This window comes from Oryctolagus cuniculus, chromosome 3 (assembly GCF_051225735.1).
Source record: "Oryctolagus cuniculus isolate XC-2025 breed Fujian yellow rabbit chromosome 3, ASM5122573v1, whole genome shotgun sequence".
NCBI classification, from domain to species: Eukaryota; Metazoa; Chordata; class Mammalia; order Lagomorpha; family Leporidae; genus Oryctolagus; species Oryctolagus cuniculus.
Window position 1 is genome coordinate 20,849,825 of NC_142869.1, and position 22,601 is coordinate 20,872,425.

A 22,601-nucleotide genomic window follows, 5' to 3' on the forward strand; every position below is an offset into this window, starting at 1 on the left:
GGTGCTGGAGTGGCAGATGATCATGGCAGGAAATGTCCAGTTCTGAATTGTGTGCGTGCCTCAGGCTGCAATTCTGTAGTACCTCACTGTGTCATTGGCCTTCTAAACGGGGACACACTGGGAAAATTAAAGAGGATCTCCCAACCCGTCTTACCCAACGAAGACAGACTATACTCAGAGCCAAACTGGAGAGAGAAGCTCTTATTAATACCAGTGGAGCTAAGGGGGAGCAGTCCAGCGGGGACTCCTGAGAGTCACGGTACAGCCCTGGGGTGAAGTCCCCTCCAGGCTGCTCGGGGAGACTGCAGCCTTGATCTGTCTTGCCTTTGACGCTGAGCTGTGAGCAAGTCGGCTGGAGCGGGTAGTGCGTCTTCAGGTCTCTCTGCCGCAGGCCCCTCCCTGGCTTTCTACTTGCAATCTGCCTTTGCACCAGAGATTCGTCATGGATCCGGGTCTGGGAGTGCGCCTACAGCAAGAGGAAGGAGGGGACTCCAGGAGAGAGCACACAAAGGGAAAGGGCGGGAAAGACGCCAAAGGCTTAAAGCAAGGAGATGGAGAGGCAAGAGGTGAAACATCGCGTCCTGGACGTGCTTGTTAGGAAGGGCGAGGTCATGTTGCGCCTGGAGTGCACGATCCAGAGCTGGGTGTGCGCCCCTCCATTGCTCTCTGGAGCATCGTGCAGCGTTCTGTCACCACCTAAAGGGCGCGTACCCACTCTGGCCATGACGTGTCCCGCTCAGGATTCCACGCCTTCCAGGATGCAGATGTAGACGAAGATGGACGCTGGGTGGAGGCTGGTGCCGTCCCTGGAGAGCAGGTGTATGTGGCGGTAGCCTGGGGAGGGCCAGGAGGACGGCTTTAAGAAGGCAGGCAGAGGGGGGTCCTGGCCGGGGCTGCAGGGCTGGCTCACCTTGCTGCATGCAGGTCCAGGGCAGGGTGTACTGACCAATGAAGTCGTGTCGGGATTTCCAGTTGTAATCCTTGACCACAAAACGCACCATGGCGAGTTCAGGCACCAGGACCCGGAAGCACAGCGTCTGCCCCCAGTAAGGATTGAAACCTGCCGTGGGGGTGGGAGGCAGTGTGTGACCGACGTGACTGACTGCCTCAGGCCCCGTGGGCTGCTTCCCCTGTACTTTCAGTTAAGCCAGATAGCAGTTGGGATTTTATGGGTGAAACAGCTGAGGCTTAGAAGAGGCGAGCTGTGTTCTGAGTCAGAGCGGGAAGCCCGATGCTTTGTCTGGTTCCCCACTGCCTAGCTAAGGTGAGGGTGAGGGTGGGGAATGGGGGCGGTGACAGGGACCGTGCTGAACGGGGAGAAGTCAGGAGGAAAACAGCGGCCACGTCCTCACCACCTCCGTAGCATGCCGGGCTCTCACCATTGTTCTCCACGTAGCTGGTCTCTTGCCGGGTTGTATCTGCACGGACGCCAAAGATCTCCACTTTGACCAGTGGATCCACGATGGATTTCTCTTTGTTCTCATTCACTTTAGGGAGTTGCTGACCACTGATCACCTGCAACCAAGGCGCTGGACCCTCACAAGTTCCTGCGCAGCCCAGCCCCCCGACTTCACCCTCTCACTTTGCACTTTTTAGATTTTGGTTTGCAAAACTAATCCTCCGTTGGGTACTGCATTTCCTTCTAGTAATTCAATCTGCGACTGAAAATGCATCCAAGTGGAAATGCAATGCGGTTTGGAAGTAGGCACGCTAAGGAGGGCAGCCGGACTCCGGCGCTGACTGCACGCCAGGAGTTGGAAGCCTTTACCTGCACCTGGAGGGGTGCCAGTGGTGTCCTCCCCCGTGTCGCACGTGAGCCTACTGAGGAACCCAGCGGTTAAGAACTTCCGCAGCGTCACAGAGCTCAGAAGTGGGTTTGAAGCCAGGCAGTTGGCTCCCACATCTGTGCCATAACCATTGCTGCCTCTCTCGAGGTTCTTGAATTCAGGACACCCTCGTCAGGCCCTGCCGCCCTTCCCCACCCCTGCCACCCCTGCTTCTCTCCTCGCTATCCCAGGCTCTTCCCAGTGGGTCCTCTTTCCACCATACCTGGACTAAGAGGGTCTGGGCCTTGAGTGGGCTGATGGGCCTCTCTGGGTGGAAGGAACTCCGGGTATCACGCAGGAATTCGGGCTTCAGCACGTAGCCACAGCCGCCGTTCTGGTGGAAGAGCCCATCACAGATGTCCATTTCCAGCCCCGCAGTCTGCATGTTCATAGCCACTGAGGGGCCCAGGAGAAAAGAGAGATTCGTCTTGGAGGCCTTCAGCCACGCTGAGTTAAGGAGACAGGCGTTGGGGGCCGGTGTCGCCGTGCAGCAGGTCGGACCACCACTGCAGCAGGCATGCCACACTGGGGTGCTGGCCCGGGTCCCAGCAGCTCTGCTTCTGATCTGGCTTCCTACTAATGCGCCTGGGGAGGCAGAGGAGGCGGCCCAAGTCCTTGAGCTGCTGCACCCACATGAGACCTCGATGGAGGTCCTCCCTTCTGGCTTCAGCCTGGCCCAGCCCTGGCTGTTGTGGCCATTTGGGGAGACTTGGAAGATTCTCCCTCTCTTTCTTACTCTCACTCTCTCTTGCTTTGGCTTTCAAATAAATAAAATCTTTAAACACACACACACAATAAAAGACAGTGTTGGGAAGAAGAGTGCCTGCTGGCACCACCCGGTAGACGGTGCCTTTCTCAGCCCAGCACCCCATTTCCTGCCAGGTGCTCCCGCCCGCCCGCACCTGCTGCCCCTCACCCATCTGGCAGCCAGCGTTCCAGAGTTCCTGGGGGTTGTAGTTGGATGAGTCCGTCCTCAGGCCACTGGGGTACACACGGCTTAACTGCCAGGCATTGTGCTGCACAAACTCATTGCCTATAAAAGGGTGAGTGGGAGGGGCTTGGGGTGGGGGTGGAGCCTCCCCAGTGGGCCCCTCTGCGCAGCCTCCCAGCCTTCCCCCCACTCCAGCCTGAGCCCACTCTTCCTAAGCTCCCCTGCCTTGCCCACCTCTCAGCTCCTTCATCTCTCCCTAGCTCCCTTGCCTTCTTTCTTGGGACTGGCCTGCCTCCGCAGCAGGCCTGAGCCCAGCCACCCTGCGTCCCTCCTCGGCCCTCCCTTTCGATGCTGACCGGCGTCCTTGATGAGGTTCCTGGCCTTGCTTTCCGAGAAGGACGACATCTCATAGAAGTGGTAGTTCTCCTTGGAGTGCGTGAAGCTGTGGAAGGAGACGGATTGCAAGTAGACAACCAGGGCCGACAGGTCCGGACACAGGATGGGCTTGGATTTCTGGAGGAGACAGTGCAAAGGCGCATGGACTTGACGCCTTGGTAGTCTGAAAGTGACGAAGCTAATGGCCACCCCTGCTAAGCCTGTGCCCACTGCCCCCGCTGCATTCTCCCTCCCGCCTCACCTGCTCGGACACGGGAGGGGCCCCAGGATCGCAAACAGCAGCCTGCGCCTCACTCTGACAACAGACAGCAGGACAAAACGACGGGCACAGCGCAGCCTGGGGGTGGGAGTGGGAATAAAGGCCTCGGTGTCTAGTGCTGGGCTCCATCTGCACCTCTGGGCTTGGGCGAGTGTGCTACGTCACTTCCTGGGCAGCAGGTTTTAAAGCTGTTCCTCTTTGTCAACAGAGAGGCATCGGCCCTTCTACCTCTCTTCTTTTAGAACAACCAAATGATAATCCGGTCAAAATCAATTGAGACAGATGAATCAAGCTATGCACAATAGTGAGGAGGTCACACCCAGGTGAACATGAGTCCCAGAGGGCATCTGGATTTGTTTCCTGAATTCCCAGTTCCCATCCCTGGACACTGAGGCAGGAAAGACACCACAAAGCGAGCTAAGCCAGCAGTCAGCTGCGTGAGCCAAGCAGGTGCACCAGGGGGAGCGCTGCGGGCTCCCGCCACTGCCGCCTGTCCTCCCTCTGCCCCCCTCCCACGGGGAGACCAGCCCCCACCATCTGCACAGCCTGCCCACCCCAAAGCTCCTCCCCATCCTCTTCCTCCTAGGCTATCTCTGGTCTCTTCCTCAAAGGCCCGCTTTTCTAAGAAATTTTCTTTAATTAAACCCATGGTAGTGGCAGTCACAGCAGTCATTCACCTATCCCTTACTTAATATAATAAAGCTGCACACACACACACACACACACACACAACCATCCATTTCACAAACTGGAGACCAAGGAGTACCAAGACAGCTCAGGGGCCGGCGCCATGGCTCAATAGGCTAATCCTCCACCTAGCGGCGCCAGCACACCAGGTTCTAGTCCCGGTCGGGGTGCCGGATTCTGTCCCGGTTGCCCCTCTTCCAGACCAGCTCTCTGCTGTGGCCCGGGAGTGCAGTGGAGGATGGCCCAAGTGCTTGGGCCCTACACCCCATGGGAGACCAGGAGAAGCACCTGGCTCCTGCCTTCGGATCAGCGCGGTGCGCCGGCCGTGGCGGCCATTGGAGGGTGAACCAATGGCAAAGGAAGACCTTTCTCTCTGTCTCTCTCTCTCTAACTGTCCACTCTGCCTGTCAAAAAAAAAAAAAAAAAAAAAAAAAAAAAGACAGCTCAGGAATCACCCAGGGGACCCAGGAGAAAGCCAAATGGGTGCTTCAACGAAGATGGTTCTGCATTTACCTCTTTTGTTTAGTAAGCTTCCAATATGTAAGATTGCACCTATAGGAAAGGCGTTCATGGCCCCCAAAGTTGGAAAGCCGTTGCGCTGTGTCTCTATACGTTAACATAACCCAGTTCATATAATACACAGTGACTCCATGCATGCACACTTCCACCTGTCAGTGGAAGGAAGAGTTGTTGTGCCCCTGGCCCTCCGCCCTGCCTGGCTCTAACCTCACTGCCGGCTCCCACTCAGCACACCCACTCCCAACCTACCTTCTTCCCCTTCCTGTTCTTCTTGGGGGGCAGCTCAATCTCAGAGTGGCAGTTGGTCTCCAGCTCCGACCCCTGCCCTGTTTCCAGCACACTCTCTGCCTCTTCCTTGTCCTCAAGTTCCTCCTCCAGTGTCAACTTCTTCCCCTTCACCAGGATCTTCCCTCGAAGGTCCTAGGGAACAAAAGCAAAGGGGCCCTCCTGGGCGGTCCTGCTGGTCCAGGGTTCTCAGAGGCAGAGGACGTGAGCAACAGGTGTTTCCCTGGGGAGAGATCTGCTGCCTGATAGACACATCAGGGCTTTGTTGGTTTATTTATTTATTTAGCTTAAATGTTAATATATTTATTAGAAAGGCAGAGTTACAGACAGAGAGGTTTTCCATCTGCAGGTTCACTCCCCAGTTGGCCGCAACGGCCGGAGCTGTGCTGATCCAAAGCCAGGAGCCTAGAGCTTCTTCTGGGTCTCCCACATGAGTGCCAGGGCCCTAGGACTTGGGCCATCTTCTGCTTTCCCAGTCCATAGCAGAGAGCGGGATTGGAAGTGGAGCAGACAGGACTTGAACCAGTGTCCATATGGGATTCTGGCACTGCAGGCGGCGGCTTTACCCACTATGCCACAACCCTGGCCCCTATTTATTTACTATTTCAAAGTCAAAGACACAGATCTTCCATCTGGGGGTTCATTTTCCAAATCCCACCCCATGCGATTCCCTTATTGTTAAATAAAGCTATAACATCTCTGTCCACAGAGAAAACAAATAATGTGGGTCCCTACCTCATATTTGACACCAAAAATTTCTTTAGGAGACTGTGTGTGTGGTGCAGCAGGTTAAGCCGCCTCCTGCGATGCCAGCAGCCCATGTGAGTGCTGGTTGGAGTCCTGGCTGCTCCACTTCTGATCCAGCTCCCTGCTAATGCACCTGGGAAAGCAGCAGAAGCTGTTCCCAGTACGTGGGTCCCTGCACCTACCTGGGAGACCTGGAGGAAGTTCCTGGCCCAGCACCAGCTGTTGTAGCCACTTGGAGAGTGAACTAGCAGATGGAAGATCTCTGTCTCTCTGTCTCTCCCTGTCTCTCCTTCTAACTCTGCCATTCAAATAAATAAATAAATCTTAAACAAAAAAAAATTTTTACAGGTGGGGCAAACATTTGGTGCAGGGGTTAAATCGCCATCTGGAGGTGCCAACATCCTATATCAGAGATCCTGGATTCATATCTCAATTGTGCTTCTGATTTCAGCATCCCTCTAACACATGTCCTGAGAGGCAGCAAGTGGGCTCAGGTACCAGGGTCCCTGCCACCCATGTGGAAAACCTGGCTTTGGCCTGGCCCAACCCCAACTATTGCAGGCACTTGAGGAGTGGGAAAGCAGACATGAGATCTTTCTCTGTGTGTCCCTGTCTCTGTCTCTCTGCTTCTTGAATATATTTAAAAAGTTTTAAATACTAAAAAAGCACATATATAAACACCATAAGGGTATACGAAGAAAATACAGAATCATCCTGAATAATCTCATGTCGGAAAGGCCTTTAGAAATATGATATGGGGCCAGTGTTGTTGTGTAGTGGGTAAAGCTGCTGCCTGCAGTGCCAGCATCCCATACGGGTGCTGGTTCATGTCCCAGCTGCTCCACTTTCAATCCTGCTCTCTGCTATGGCCTGGGAAAGCAGTAGAAGATGGCCCAAGTGCTTGGGCCCCTGCACCTGCGTGGGAGACCCAGAAGAAGCTCCTGGCTCCTGGCTTTGGATCAGTGTAGCTCCAGCCATTGTGGCCAACTGGGGAGTGAAACAGCAGATGGAAGACTCTCTCTCTCTCTCTCTCTGCCTCTCATTCTCTCTGTGTGTAACTCTGACTTTCAAATAAATAAATAATAAAATAATAATAATAAAAGAAACATGATACAAAAACTTGGAACATGGGGTGGGCATTTGGTGCTGCTTGGTTTGCTAGTATCTGACATTGACGCGCCTGGCCCGAGGCCTGGCTCTGCTCCTGATTCCAGCTTCCTGCTACTGTGCACCCTGAGAGGCAGCAGGTGATGGCTCAATTGCTTGCGTCCCTGCCAGCCATGTGGGAGACACGGATGGAGTTCTTAGTTCCTGGCTTTGACCCAGCCCTGGCTACTGCAAACATCTGGAAAGTGAATCAGCAGATTGGAATTTTTCCTCTACTATGTCTCTCTCTCTCTGCATTTCAAATAAATAAATAAAAATGGAAACTTAGCAGCTAGGAAAACTTGGAAGACAAAAGATCGACAGGGCTGGCCCTGCGGCACAGAAGTGACTCCAGAGCTCCACAACATTCGCGAGGAGTGGGAACGGCTGGGCGCTCAGCAGCGCTCCGCACTGTGCTTTCCTCGTGGGGCCTCTGAGCCCTCCAATACCCACTACAGATTTTCCATCTGGAACCCCGTGCAGTAATGTTACCGCTGTGCTGGGTCTCATCTAGTAGTAAAAACTCCCACTCAGCACCCAACAACAACCATAACAAACCCTTGTCTAAGGCAAAAGACGCGGAAAAATAAAGACATAGACTGCAAAAAACTTCTTTCCAAAGCATCAATATCTTTAACATTTAAAGGATGATCATATATCAATAAAAGTAATAAATCCTAATGAAAGTGGATAAGTAATATTATCAAATAATTCAGAAAATGAAAATACGGGCTTTTCTTCTTAAAAAACTGAAACTTTAGGGGTTGGCACTGTGGCACAGCGGGTTTATTCGCTGCCTGCAGCGCCAACATGCCATATGGGCGCCAGTTTGAGTCCCAGCTGCTCCACTTCCTGTCCAGCTCCGTGGTAATGCACCTGGGAAAGCAGTGGAAGATGCTGACCCCACATGAGACCCAGATGAAGCTCCTGGCTTCTGGCTTTTGCCTGGCGCAGCCCTGGCCATTTGAGGTCTTTTGGAGAGTGAACCAATGGGTAGAAAATCTCTCTCTCTCTCTCTCTCTCTCTAACTCTGCCTTTCAAGAAAATAAGTAAATCTTTTTTAAAAAGAAAGTTTTTTCTTCAGCTTGCTACTAGGAGCCATCTCACTACTGGAGTTATGGGGGCTCACCCTCTGTTGACTGCATGCAATTTTGCTAACTTGGTATTTTGGCCATTAACAACTGAAATGCTCAGAATTCAGTCTTCAACCCAGCAACTGTGCTTCTAGGAACCCATTTCAAAGAAACAGTGAAGGAACAAAGTTGTGTATACAAGTAAAAGCTCACAACCAACCTAAATATCTACCACATGGACAACACATATATTGTGGCACACAACATGTAATGAAACACTATAGAGTTATTAAAAATGAAAAATATACTTAAGACGTTCCGGCTATATATTTAATGTGAAACATAAAAGGTATAAAAGACGCTGGTTAAGTTGTCCATTTCCTATCTTAGAGTGCCTGGGTTCCACACCTGGCTCCACCTCCTGATTCCAGCTTCCCACCAATGGGGCCCCTGGAAGGCAGTGGTGATGGCTCAAGTAATTGGGAGGCCTGGGTTGAGTTTCCAGCGCCTGCTTTCAGTCTGGCCCACTCTGGGCCATCGTGAGCATCTGGGGAGTGAGTCTGTGGATGGGACCGCTCTTTCTTCTCCTTTTTCTCTCTCTTCCTCTCAGATTAATAACTTTTATAAAAAAGGTGTATAGGGGATGATCCCATTCATAGTTTGAAAACTATGAAGATGCTTATATAAGCATTTTAAAAATCCACTGATATGGAGCTGGCGCTGTGTTACAGTAGGCTAAGCCTCACCTGCACTATAGGCATCCCATATGGGTGCTGGTTCATGTGCCGGCTGCTCCACTTCTGATCCAGCTCCCTGCTAATGACTGGGAAAGCAGCAGAAGAGGGTCCAAGTGCTTGGGCCCCTGCATTGGATTGGCCCAACTCGTGGCCTGTTGCAGGTATTTGGGGTATAAACCAGTGGATGGAAGACCTCTCTCTGTCTTTCCCTCTCTGTAACTCTGCTTCTCAAGTAAATAAATAAATTTTTTAAAGAAAATCACATGGATTTTTTTTTTTATTTGAAAGGCAGAGTTACAGAGAGGCAGAGGTAGAGAGGTCTTCCATCGATGGTTCACTCCCCATATGGCTGCAACAGCCGGAGCTGTGCTGATCTAAAGCCAGGAGCCAGGATCTTCCTCCAGGTCTCCCATTCAGGTGCAGGGGCCTAAGGACTTGGGCCATCTTCCACTGCTTCCCCACCATTAGCAGGGAGCTGGATCAGAAGTGGAGCAACTGGGACTTGAACCAGCACCTATATGGGATGCTGGGGCTGCAGGCTGCAGATTTAACTTGCTGAGCCACAGCACTGGTCCCTATAAACAGAATTGAATGCTCAATTAAACTTTTTTTTTTTTTTTTTTTTTTTTGACAGGCAGAGTGGACAGTGAGAGAGAGAGAAAGGTCTTCCTTTTGCCATTGGTTCACCCTCCAATGGCCGCCGCGGCCGGTGCATCGCGCTGATCCAAAGGCAGGAGCCAGGTACTTATCCTGGTCTCCCATGGGGTGCAGGGCCCAAGTACTTGGGCCATCCTCCACTGCACTCCCTGGCCACAGCAGAGAGCTGGCCTGGAAGAGGGGCAACCGGGACAGAATCCGGTGCCCCGACCAGGACTAGAACCTGGTGTGCTGGCACCGCAAGGCGGAGGATTAGCCTAGTGAGCCACGGCACCGGCCTTCAATTAAACTTTTTTTAAAAAACCCAGGTGTGGGGCTGGCACCATGGCACAGTAGGTTAATCCTCTGCCTGCTGTGCCCGCATCCCATATGGGTGCTGGTTCTACTCTTGGCTGCTCCTCTTCCAGCTCTCTCCTGTGGCCCAGGAAGGCAGTGGAAGATGGCCCAAGTGCTTGGGTCCTTGCACCCACATGGGAGACCCGGAAGAAGCTCCTGGCTCCTGGCTTCAGATTGGCACAGCTCCGGCCGTTGCGGCCATTTGGGAAGTGAACCAACAGAGGAAAGACCTTTCTCTCTGTCTCTCCCTCTCACCATCTATAACTCTACTTCTCAAGTAAATAAATAAATAAATAAATCTTAAAAAACGTTCCTTATAAAAAAAAAAAAAACGGTGTCTCCAAGGACATAAGAGAGGGTCCCATGTGAGGACAGAAAGATGGGAATATGGGGGATGTGGAAGGAGCCCAGGTGGCACAGTGCGGCACGGGAGCCGCAGCAGAGCGTGGGCTGGCGGGGCGGGGCCTTACCTCGGGCGAGGGCAGCTCAGTGGGCAGCGGCGTGTCCAGGGCGGTGCTGAGCAGTTGCTCGCCCAGGATTTCGGTCAGGTGGCGCGCCATGCTCTGCTGCTGCTCCCAGCTGCAGTGGTTCTCCAGGGACAAGATGACAGGGTAGTCGGACGTCTGCGGGGGAGCGGAGGGGCTGCTGGGTCCAGGGTTCTCAAGTGTGTGTTGAACCTCCTCCAACACCTGCTCCTACGCCCGCCTCTGTACTCACAAACGAGCACCCTGATTGTTAAACGCCTCCAACACCTGCTCCTACGCACGGCCCAGTGAGACCCTCCTGGGTTCTGGGACCCACCCCCAGAGACACCATCCACATCTAAAGGTCACTCTTGGGCTCCGAAGTCTCACTCACACGCCACGTCTGACTGTGTAAGGCTCAGAGTGGGCGAGCCGGGCCAGCCCCTGGCTTTCACCTCCAGACTCAGCTGCACTCACCGTGGTTTCCATCTGTTCCCGTACCCACCCCGTCCCAGGTGGGTGAGGAAAATTATTATGAGCAACAGTTACTAACCGCTAGTGGCTACCTCTGTGACCGTTAGTTCCTGGGAACGCATCAGCCACTTATTTCTAAGAAGCCCGTGGTGGTAGCCTGATGCTTTGCAGCTATACCTCTTGCGCACACACCATGCTATTTGATGTAACCGCCCCACTGCCCCCGTGCGCCTCCCAGGCCCGGAGCCAGCAACTCTTGCCTCAGTCCCTCTTGCATCAGCAGTGCCTCCGGGCTACTACCTGGAAGGCGTACTGTGCTACTGCGGCCAGGACGTCCTTGAACAAGATGCGGGAGGTCAGGGTGTGTCCGTGGTAAACGATGGGCTCCCCGTTGGGTCCGTCCCACACATCCACCTCCACGCAGCGGCAGCCCCGCTTCAGGGCCCTGCAGGAACCCCAGCCCCAGAGGCAGGAGAGGTCAAGGGCTCATCTTCCACCGAGGACCCTCTCGCCAGCACTTGTCTGTCCAGACCCCCTCGAGCTATGTCTCCACGGGGCTCTCTCTGACCCCAGGGTGCCGCTGAAGCTCACGCTGATCTTCACCCTACCTGTCCCACCCAACTCACTGCACTTCCTTAGCAGGTCCCACGGCCTGCCTCGTGGTCTGGCAGAACAATGCCCAGGTGAGGCCCACTCTCGGTTGCAAGGTGCCTGATGGTTTCCACCAGGGAAGTTTCACTCACTTTGGAGTAAAAGTTCCATTCGTTTTGTATCTCTTAAAGCAACTACTTCGGTTGCTGGCACTACAGGGGTATCCTGACTATTCCAGTTGATTCATGATCGGTACTTACTAGCTATGGACACGTGGATTAGCCCCCTGAATCTCCCTCCACCACAATCCAGACATAAGAGGTACACATAGCAATGCCATCCCTATTTCATAGATGGGAAAACTGAGGCAGAGAGAGGTCAGGGAACTAGGATCTGACCTTGGTGGTCTAAGTCGAGAACCCGTGTTTCTAACTCCTACTGCCTTCCATTTAACATCCAGTTTATCTAGGTTTTCAAAATAAACCTGCCAGGGCCTCTGAGTCCCAAGAGAGTACCATAGCTTGAGAAAGGACGAAATTCCATGTACTCTGAGGGTTTCATTACCGTCCCCTCCTAGTCAGTAGTACCTCCTCCAAGTGAGGAGCGACCCTCAGCTCCCAACACCCCCAAAACCTTCTCGATGCTAGTGATGCCCTTCAGTCTCCCACAGAGGGGTCCCCTCCTACGCTGGACCCTCCCCAACAACCACGGCACCGGATGTATCCCTCGACGCTGCTCTGGCCGCACAGCTGGTCTCCCACCAGGTAGGTGTTGTGGGAGGAGTTGATGAAGTAGTGGCTCAGGGGCCGGGTCATGTCCTGGTAGATGGGGAGGCAGTCTGGGTTGAAGATGGCCCCATCCCTGGAGCACAGGTAGTTGAGGAAGCCGTCCATGCTCAGCACGTGCCGCAGCTTGCCTAGGGGGCGGGATGTGGAGCAGCTCTGAGGGGGAGGGCCCCTCCAAGGTTGTACCTTCCAGATGGTGGCCACTCCCCGCCTTCAGAGCCCAGACTTTCCCACCTAGCATTTCTTGTTCCAGTCATTCCCAGCCTCAGAGCACATTAAGGGGCATCATTCGGTAAGATCACCCCCGGTCCAGTGCTGTCCAATAGAACTTTCTTTTTTTTTTTTTTTATTTATTTTTGATAGGCAGAGTGGACAGTGAGAGAGAGACAGATAGAGAAAGGTCTTCCTTTTGCCGTTGGTTCACCCTCCAGTGGCCACCGCTGCAGCCGGCGCACCGTGCTGATCCGATGGCAGGAGCCAGGATCCAGGTGATTTTCCTGGTCTCCCATGGGGTGCAGGGCCCAAGCACCTGGGCCATCCTCCACTGCACTCCCTGGCCATAGCAGAGAGCTGGCCTGGAAGAGGGGCAACCGGGACAGAATCCGGTGCCCTGACCGGGACTAGAACCCGGTGTGCCGGCGCCGCAAGGTGGAGGATTAGCCTATTGAGCCACGGCGCCGGCTCCAATAGAACTTTCTAGCAATGCTCTGTGCCACAGTGTTGCCAGGGATGGCTCTAGTCATGTGCAGCTGTGAGCATTGAAATGTGGCTTATATGACTGAGGAGCTGAATTTTAAATTTTACTTGACTTTAGATCATTTAACTTTAACTAGTCACATGGAGCTCACAGTTACCATCATGGACAGCACTGTCCAGTGTCCAGTCCAAAGTGGTGTTCTTACAGGTGGGAAGCCTAGAGAGAAAGTCAGACTGCTTAAGGATCTGGCCAGGGGACCTGTGTTTTCCTCCCTGGGCTCTCTGTAGTGGCCACCACCTATGGTCTAAGGGTTTCTTGCTACTGTCTGTGCTCTCATTACAGGAGCATTTGCAAGTGTCTCCTTAGACTATACTCTTGATGAGGGAAGGGTCTTCCATAGCCATCACCCATCTCAGCGTGGACTTCAAACCATAACAATGATGCCTAACAGCTATTGAGCACTTGCTCTGTGCCAGGGACATCACATACAGAGTCTCATTTCATGCCCTCACTGACCCAGCGAGGTGGCCATGAGATGTTGGGCAACTGGCCCCAGTTCTCATAACCAGCAAGTGCAGGGGCTGGGATTGGAAGCCAGGTAGCCAGGTTGTCAGAGCCATGCCCTGCACTGCCAGTCTGTGCGGTGTCACTGAGGGTAAGGTCCCACAGAGGGGCTCCTTTGGGAGGTGGAACAATTCAACTGTCATGCCCAGCTCCTTTATTCCAGGTTTGGCAGGGCCTAGAGATGGTGGAGAGGGGCAGGAAGTTTCCTTTTTGACAGTAGTAACTCATCACTCATGGAAACCCACAGGTGGCAGATACTTCGGATGTGAATTATTTCATTTCATCTCCACTTATTTTTCAGAATGCATCTCGGAGCAGTTAAGTGACTTGCCCAAGGATACTCAGTTCATTAGCAAAGCAGAGATCAGTTCTTTTGATTGGTACCACAATCTGATTGTCAGGTGCACGGGGAGGGAATGTCAAGAGTGGTGAGGAGCTGAACACACTTTGTCTTAGTTTGCTATGCAGCTGTGCAGAATCCCACAGACCTGGCAATTCATAAAGCACAGCACAGAGATTCGTTTCTTACGGTTCTGGAGGCTGGCAAGTCCAAGGTTGAGGGGCCCACGTCTGACCATGGTGAAAGGCAAAAGGGCAGAAGAGCATGTGCAAGAGCAGGGGGGAGGGGGGAGGGGCTGAACTTAGTTCTCATCAGGGACTCACTTCCATGGTAGCCAACGCACTCCTACAATGACAGCACTAATCCAGTCATGAGCGCACAGCTCTCATCACGGAAGCACCTCTCGAAGGTCTCTCCCCAACCCTGTTGCTTTGGGCATTAAGTTCTCAACTTGTGACCTTTGGGGGACACATTTCATCCATAACATTCTGCCTCTTGCACCCAAAACTCATGTCCTCCTCCCATGTAAAATACATTCATGCTATACCAAGAGTCCCAGATGGTAGCTTTGGGACCCACAAGGAGGGAAGGCCTACACTTCCGGGAATGGAAAGTCCCTACCTGTACTTGCGGGGAAGAAAAGTCCTTGTCAAGGTCCCTGCAGGTGCCTAAAGGTCATCCAATGAGGATCAGACCCGCCTCAACCTTTAACCCCCATGCCCTGAATCTATAAAAGGAGCTCTCCCAATCTCTGACGCGCGACTTCCCCGGCCCCCGCTCTGTTGCTCTGTTGGGACTGGGGAACCTTGCCTGGGAGCGGAACCTCAATAAAAGCCTGTGAATTAATTGATTCGTCTGCCTGGGAAGATTTGTTATGCGCCGGACACCTTGCACCAAAGTCTTAATTCTTCCAGCACCAATTCAACAGCCCAGCCAGAGTTTTGTCTGAATGGGATACATGTGAGATTTAAGGCACAATTCATTCAAAGGCAAATTCCTCTCTAGCTGTGAGCCTGTGAAATGAACAAGTTACACACTTCCAAAATATCATGATGGAGCTGGCATAAGGTAAGCATGCCCATTCCAAAAGGAAGAAATAGGCAAGAATAATGGGGTGACTGATCCCTAGTAACTCCGACAGGGATAACAACATTCAGTCTTAAAGTTGGACAACAGTCTGCTTTGACTCTGAGCAAACTGGAGAAGGGTTTGGATCCCAAGGCTTCAGGAAGCCCTACCCCCATGGCTGTGCTGGGCTCAGGCCAGCCAGCAGCTCTCATGGGTGAGTCTCATGCCTGCCTACCGCTTCCCCAGGCTGGAGTTGTGGAGTTTTGGGTGCTGCCCTACTCCTATGGCCCCACCAGGCTTTGCCCTAGCGAGGGCCACTCTACAGTGGCCTTGCCTCTGTGACAAGTCTCTCTGCTTAGGCCTCCAGGCTGCCCATGACATCCTTTGGAGTCTAGGTGGAAGCCATGGTCCCCATAGCACTTGCATTCCACACACCTGCAGAACTGGCACTATGTGGACACCACTGAGGCTTACGGCTTGTACCTTCCAGGGCAGTGGGCTGAGCTGTACTGGGCCCAATTGAGCCGCAGCTGGGGTAGCTGAAGGGCACTCTACCAGATTGTAAGAAGCATGGTATCAAGGCAGCCCTGGGCAGCTAATGCCGGGGTCCTGTGGTCCTGTGGGTGCCTCTTTAGGGACCTTACTTTTAATATCCTAGCTTGCCTTGCAGGTCTCTAAAATGCCTTCAGAGTAATTCTCTGTTGTCTTGATGAATAGAATATGGCTTCTTCTAGAGTATTCTCTCACAGACACGCTTTTTTATCCTTTCTATGACCAGACTGAGAGTTTCTCAAATTTTTCCATCCTGCTTCCCTTTTAATTATAAAATCCATCATTAAATCATTTCTCAATCATGAAACAAGTCTACCGAAGGGCAAGGGGAAGGAGAGTTTGAGGACCGTGAGCACTTATTTTGGCTGTACTTGTCAACTACTAAATAACCAGTTTCCTTGGGGCACCCCATGTGGGCACCGGCTAGAGTCCCAGCTGCTCCACTTCCGATCCAGCTCCCTGCTTATTTGCCTGGGAAAGCAGCAGAGACAGCCCAAGTGCTTGGGTCCTTGCCACCCATGCGGGCGACCTGGATGCAGCTTCTGGCTCCTGGCCTCAGCCTGGCCCAGCCATGTCTGTTGCAGCCATCTGGGGAATGAACCAGCACATGGAAGATCTTTCCTCTCTCTCTCTTCCCGCCCCCGTTTCATTCTATAACTCTGCCATTCATATAAATAAATAAATTTATTTAAAAATAATAATCGGCTTCCTCCTTATCCCCTCTAGCCTCAGGCTGACTGCTTTCCTGCTCAGAGGATTAGAGTCTCAAGAACCACTGGAGGAATTCGGAGAAAGCCTAGGAAGGCACAGAGAGCCAGCATTTAAGCAAACGGGAACCAAAGAAGGGGACCCGGAGGGAAAGGGATCGTTTATAGAGAACAGGCCAAAGCAAGAGGACCAAGGACAAAGCTGCTACCAGGAAGAATCTCCGGAAAGTGAAGGGTATGGTGCGTGAGCACAGGGAGGAGGGGCCCTATGGAGTCTTCCTCCTCCTGAGAGATCTTGCATCACAGAGGAGACTCCTGTCGGTGGAGAACGCGGCTCTCCTCTGGGAGCAGTGGTTCCGTGCAATGTCTGGGCAGGGGCCAGGGGAAGCTGTGTACAAGGCTGCTTGTCTGGACTTCTACAGTCATGCCGAGCCCCTACCCACAGCCCCAGAGCTGATGCCTTTCCACCCTGTTTCCCTTACCACTGGCTGAAGGCTCATAGCGATCGATGAGTTCCAGGGCAAGGTCGGGGGCGTGGCCTACTTCTTTCTGGTCTTCTCGAAGGAAATCCACGAATTCCAGCAGGGTCAGCTTCTGCCCGTCAGCTGAAAAGTTTTCAAACAGTTCCTGCACTTCAGTACGCTTGGTCAAGGCCTTATAGAACTGCACAAACTCTTCTCCTTCCAGAGTCCCAGACTGAGATGTGTCCGCCGCCTGTAAGAGAGGGTTAGGGGAGCGTGCACAACCCTTTAGTGAGAAACTGTAGGAGGCTGACTAGCTCTGTGAGAGCAATCTTACTGACAACCCAGAGAACTTCCATGAACTCCACAGACCTCCTGATACTCAGGCTTCATTAAAGAAGCCACTTTGGTAAGTAAAAGACATTTCAGCCATACCATTTGCTAGTAGAGAAAAGTTTCAACCAGGAACAGTTAAATCTCCCAACTGGGTGGTGGGAGGGGCAGGCATTTGCCACAGCAGCTAAGATGCTGCTGAAGACGCCTGCATCCCGTATCAGACTGCCTGCTTTGGGGCCTGACGCCTCTGCTTCCAATCCAGCCTCCCGTGAAGGAGCTTCCTGGGAGGCATCAGATGATGGCCCCAGTGCCTGGGCCCCTACCACCCACACAGGAGACCCAGATGGAGTTCTGGGTTTTTGGCTTTGGCCTGGCCCAGCCTTGGCTGTTGCTGGCATTTGAGGAGTGAACCAGCAAATGAAAGATCTCTATCTCACCCTTTCTCTGTCATGCTGCCTTTCAAGTAGATGAAAATAGATAGGGGCTGGCACTGTGGCACAGTGGGTTAAGCTGCTGCCTGTGAAGCTGGCGTCCCATATGGGTGCCAGTTCAAGTCCCCGCTTCTGATCCGGCTCCCTGCTGGTGTGCATGGGAGAGCAGCGGAGGATGGCCCAAGTGCTTGGGCCCCTGCACCCACATGGGAGATCTGAGCCAGAGTTCCAGGTCCCTGGATTCAGTCTGGCCCAGCCCCAGCCATTGTGGTCATTTGGAGAGTGGCCTGGTGGATAGAGGATACCTCTCTCTGTCTCTCTCTCTCTCTCTCTGTGGCTCCTTTCAGGTAAATGAATGGATCTTTAAAAAAATAAAAGTAAACAAACAGACATTTTTAAAAATTCCTCCAATGGTCCCAGAAGGGCCAGAAGACCCTCCTCCTATTTACTCGCATTCCAGATAGGGCTTTGTGTGAGGCACGTGTGAAACCCTGACCACGGACAAGAGGCCCTCCATGTCCAACCCAGTAACATACTGTGAGTCACCGTCCATGGGACTATTCCTCACCCCCCCCCCCACCAAGAACGAGGGGCAAGAGCCATGCCCTGCACTTCTTACCCAGTCTCCCAAGGTGCTAGGGCTCATGGTAGGAAGTCGACAAATGTGTTATTGACTGGGGTCAGGGGGACTTCTGTGCACCTGAAACTGGGCCTGGCTGGCTCCTGCAGGCCATAGGCAGACGACTCACCTGAAAAAGACTGAAGGCATAGTCTTGGTCCATCTCCACGTTCATCAGGTGCAGTAACCGCTGAACTTCTTGGAAACTCATTCTCCCGTCCTGGTTTTTGTCTCCACGCTGGAACCAATCACTCAGCCATCCAGGTCTGAGTTAAGGCAAAAGCTGTGTGTGTGTGTTATGTATGCGTGTGTGTGTAGATGTGTGTGCATATTCATCCACCCACATCTCTCCCAGTCTCCCCACCATTTTCCATTGTTCCAGAATAATCCCTTCACAGCACAAGTGCCCTGTCATTGCAGTGTTCCGGTGCCTGCAGGACCCCCCTGCTGCCTGCAGAACCTCAAATTCCTGAACCCAGAAGTTAACAGCCTCTTCGCTGCTGTGGTTCGGCCTGCCCAGCCTTCTCGATGCTTCGGCCTCGTTCTTCAGCGCACTCAGCAACTCCCTGCTCTCAGATGTCTCTCCTGCTCTTCAGTTTCCTCCCTCTGGGCCTGCACTCCCGTTCCCTCACTCGAGCATGCCATTTCCTCTTCTTCTCATGTTCAAATTCTACTCACTTTCGGAGCAGGAGTTTGGCACGGCAGTTAACGTGCCGCTCTGGATGCCCACGTCACCTGTCAGTGCCTGGGTTCGAGTCCTGCCTCTGCTTCTGATCCAGCTTTCTGCTCATGCACACCCTGGGAGGCAGCAGGTGATGGCTCAAGTACTTGGGTCCCTGCCACCCACATGGGAGACCTGCATGGAGTTGCCAGCTTTGGCAGCTGGCCCAACCCTGACTGTTGTGTATATCTGGGGAGTAAACCCACACAAGGAATTTCTCTGTCTCTGTCTCTGTCTCTCCACCTTTCAAATTAAAAAAATACTTTAAAAAAATACTACTCATTTTCAAGACCCAGTTCCCTTGCTATTTCTTCTCTCAGGTTTTCTCAGAACCCCCTCAGGTTCCTTCCTTTGAACACATACAAATCACCTAAGGGCCAAAGCACCTCTATGGCCTTCATTTGCACAGATCCTCTCCTGTCCCTGAAGTAGTAGCTGAGTGATCGTTGTACCCTAGATGCCTGGTACGGGGCCTGACGCGTTCTGTTTAATACATGATGCATGAATGGATAAGCCAGGAAGGCCATCTCAGAAACTGGAAGTGCGACCAAACCCCTGAGCCTGGAGGGCGGCCTCCCACCCTGTGGTCAGCCATGCTCTGGGGTCTTCCGTTCCACTCCCGGAGCAGCACCTTGTTTGCTCCTCTGCCCCTTCCCCCATTCCCAGGGTGGGCAGGGTCCTGATTCACATTCAAACTCCACCTGGCCATGTCCCAGCCATCCCTGGGCTCCATTCTTCCTCCTCAGAACTCTGTCACCCATCGGCCTGGGACACCCCTGCCCCACCATCTGGACCCTTAGGCCTCCTAAGGCCCTCCCCCTTCCCACCTTCTCTGGCGCTACAGATCTGGCTCTTTCAGTGAGCGCCCTCCCCCACCCCCCACCCCTGCCCTGAGCCCACACCCAGACTCGGTCTTGCTGATACTGGTCCAGTCGCTCCTGTTGGTCCATGCTGGTGACGAGGTCCACCAACAGCTGAAGCCCTTGCATCCACACCTGGGCCTCCTCAGCACTGCTGGCCACCACGTCCAGGTTGGAGCGACGACCATGGAAGACGACGGTGAAGCCCTGCTCCAGCGGAAAGTCCTCTGCCAGGCTGCGCAGCAACTCAGAGTCGTGGCCCTTCCGCACCGTCTCCACATCAGAGATGGAAACTGCGGAGAAGCAGCAGGGACAGGCACTGAGGGAGGCCCGCACGCTGCGGGGGCAGAGGACTGGGGCCGAGCACCCCTCCCGCTGTGAAGCCACAGGACAGAGGACCCTCAGCCTCTGCAGGCTGGACCCCAAAAAGCATTACTACAGGGAGACCTGCTGCTTTCCTAGACAGCATAGCAAAGGGCATGTACCAGGAGGTGACAAGACCTGGCTTCTGGCCACCACCTGGCAGTGTGACACAGACCAAAATGATTTAACCCTTCGGAGTTCTCATGATAAGTCACGCTGGTCCCCCTCCATGACCAGTCCTGACGGTGAGCACAGGACTGGCAGGGATGACAACTGGAAATCACTGGCAGGCCAGAGCAGGTACACCAAGGCAGTAGATGCCCACGCTCAGTTCTTTCTTGCCAGGTCTGGAGGCTTCCTCTTTCCAGATGTCTAGGAGGGGAGCCGCAGCGGTCCTTCCACTCCTTCCCTCAGCTGGAGGTCGTGCAGGTTGGGAGCTTCGATTACATCCCTAACACAGACTCTTAGATGAATCCTGTGACCGAAGTTTTAGCGGTATTGGAGTTTGGCCGCTAGGATGAACGCCGCTGTGAGGCATTTGTGATAATCAACAACACCCATCAGATGGCTAACCGTTCTTCAGTGCCTTCTTGGCTTCAGGTCCTGGGCTAACTGCTTTACACCTGTCCTCATTGAGTCCCTGTGATCTACTAGACCGGAAGTGCTTAATCCCCAGTCTGCAGATAAGGGAAGAAACTCCATGAAGTCACTTGTCTAGAGCCATTCAGCTAGAGAGTGGTGGAGCCAGGGCTTGAATCCAAGCAGGCAGATGCCTGAGACCATGAATGGAATACAAGACTAAGCTGTAACCCACCCAGTAGGTGCCAGGGCTCTGCTCAGCCCTGCGTACGCACTGATTTAATCCTGACACCAGCCTTCCTGCTAGGATCTCCTTTTAGAGGCTCAGATAGAGCCCCAGGTGGGACAGCATAAGGACACACTGCCAGAGGGCCCTGGTCCACAGGCTCACTCCCAGCCACCCAGGTCACTCACAGCTGGGTTTAGCGCTGCCACCGGGCTGCCGCATGTGCCAGACTGTCATGCCGTCATTCTGGAGTCTGAAGTGTCTCAGCTTCTTCCAGGATTTGGACCTCACCTTGCGCATCGTCGTGCCCTCCTGCATCATCAGCAGGTCCTGATCGGTGCACAGCCCTGGGCAGGGAGCAGGGGCTGGGTAGCCAGTGGCGATGGTGGAGGGCCCAGGGGAGCTCTGGAGCAGCGGTCTAGCCTCCTCCACTTCCCAGGACTGTCCCCAGGCCCTCCTCCCTTGAGCGGTACTCACGGTCTTGCAGCATGGACAACATCACCCAGTGCTCCACCAGCTGCTGCCAGAGTCACCTAAAAGAAAAATCCCAGCAGGAGCAAAGGGCTTCGGGAGAATCCCGGAGCTCCAGGGAGGAGGGGAAGGAACCCAGTGTTTCCTGAGTGCTCTCTATGCCTCAGGCACTGCGTCTATATAGTCTGCAGGTATTTTCACATCTAATTGGGATTTGGTGGCTCTGATAGGCTAAGAAATCTGCCTCAAATTCCATAAGGATGAGAATTTAAGCCAGATAGGTCTGCTCCTGGAGCTTCTGCTACGCCCGTGGCTGCTGCTTTTCCTCTTTCTTTTCTTTTCTTTTCTTTTCTTTTTTTTTTTTTAATTTATTTGACAGGTAGAGTTACAGACAGTGAGAGAGAGAGACTGAGAGAAAGGTCTTCCTTCCATTGTTTCACTCCTCAAATGGCCGCAATGGCCAGAGCTGCACCGATCCGAAAGCAGGAACCAGGAGTTTCTTTCAGGTCTCCCACGTGGGTGCAGGGACTCAAGGGCTTGGACCATCTTCCACTGCTTTCCCAGGCCACGGTAGAGAGTTGGATCAGAAGTGGAGCAGTCGGGACTCAAACCAGAGCCCATATGGGATGCCGGCACTGCAGGCTGGAGCTTTAACCCACTGTGCCACAGCGCTGGGCCCCCATGGCTATATCTAAAGAGGGCTAAACCAGGGCATCTGCCAAACACACAACACCCCTCAGTCCACTGGGAACCTTACTCCCCACCTCCTTATTGAGAGTTGCCATCTCAGTGGCCACTGCTTTCGGAACCTGGAGTCTCCCCACCCCCTGGCCCTCTCTAGCTGAAATCAACCCAGCTTCTCTAGCCTAGGAGTGCTCTTCACACTCTCCCCTAGACTGTCCAGCTCCCAAGAGGCAGGTCACAGCGCTTCTTTTGTCTCTTCTACAACACTTAATTGTCCCCTTCTATCTGCAAAAGGAAAGCCTATTTTATAGTCTTTTCACAACCACTATTCTCATAGTTTTAATGGACAGATTATGTAACATGAGCCTCAGAACTGCACTTTCAAGTTCACCCTACCTATTAAAAAGGATACACCCTTTTAAGATACACAGTGTCCAATTTAGGACCCCGTTAAGTTGTCCTAGTACCTAAAGGCACTCGGATCTGGCTGAAAAGCCCATGAGAGTATTTCAGGCATGGAAAGCCAAGACACTCTGGCAAAAAGATCTCTGTGAGTGAGATCCCAGTGGAAAGAACAGGTCTTCAGCCGGCGCCGCGGCTCACTAGGCTAATCCTCCGCCTAGCGGCGCCGGCACACCGGGTTCTAGTCCCGGTCGGGGCGCCGGATTCTGTCCCGGTTGCCCCTCTTCCAGGCCAGCCCTCTGCTGTGGCCCGGGAGTGCAGTGGAGGATGGCCCAGGTGCTTGGGCCCTGCACCCCATGGGAGACCAGGAAAAGCACCTGGCTCCTGGCTCCTGCCATCGGATCAGCACGGTGCGCCGGCCGCAGCGCGCCGGCCGCGGCGGCCATTGGAGGGTGAACCAACAGCAAAGGAAGACCTTTCTCTCTGTCTCTCTCTCTCACTGTCCACTCTGCCTGTCAAAAAAAAAAAAAAAAAAAAAAAAAAAAAAAAAAAAAAGAACAGGTCTTCAAAGAGGGAGGTGCCTTTCTCTGAAGGGAGGAGAGAACCT

At 53.3% G+C, this 22,601-nt stretch overlaps 1 protein-coding gene across 1 annotated transcript in view; it reads right to left on the reverse strand.

Annotated features, from left to right (window-relative positions):
* Positions 1-186: 186 nt before the first annotated feature.
* Positions 187-22,601, reverse strand: part of PLCD4 (phospholipase C delta 4) — a 27,971-nt gene continuing 5,556 nt past the window's right edge. Inside the window, exons 2-17 of the mRNA XM_089329860.1 lie at positions 20,915-20,970; positions 20,626-20,784; positions 19,334-19,562; positions 17,819-17,948; positions 16,324-16,555; positions 11,843-12,044; positions 10,838-10,982; positions 10,070-10,222; positions 4,868-5,038; positions 3,114-3,270; positions 2,743-2,859; positions 2,050-2,222; positions 1,380-1,515; positions 911-1,060; positions 712-834; positions 187-466 (exon numbers count right to left, since the gene is read on the reverse strand). Coding sequence (XP_089185986.1) covers positions 737-834; positions 911-1,060; positions 1,380-1,515; positions 2,050-2,222; positions 2,743-2,859; positions 3,114-3,270; positions 4,868-5,038; positions 10,070-10,222; positions 10,838-10,982; positions 11,843-12,044; positions 16,324-16,555; positions 17,819-17,948; positions 19,334-19,562; positions 20,626-20,784; positions 20,915-20,936 — 2,274 coding nt within the window. The 5' untranslated portion in view covers positions 20,937-20,970 and the 3' untranslated portion in view covers positions 187-466; positions 712-736. The remainder of the gene's footprint in view (positions 467-711; positions 835-910; positions 1,061-1,379; positions 1,516-2,049; positions 2,223-2,742; positions 2,860-3,113; positions 3,271-4,867; positions 5,039-10,069; positions 10,223-10,837; positions 10,983-11,842; positions 12,045-16,323; positions 16,556-17,818; positions 17,949-19,333; positions 19,563-20,625; positions 20,785-20,914; positions 20,971-22,601) is intronic.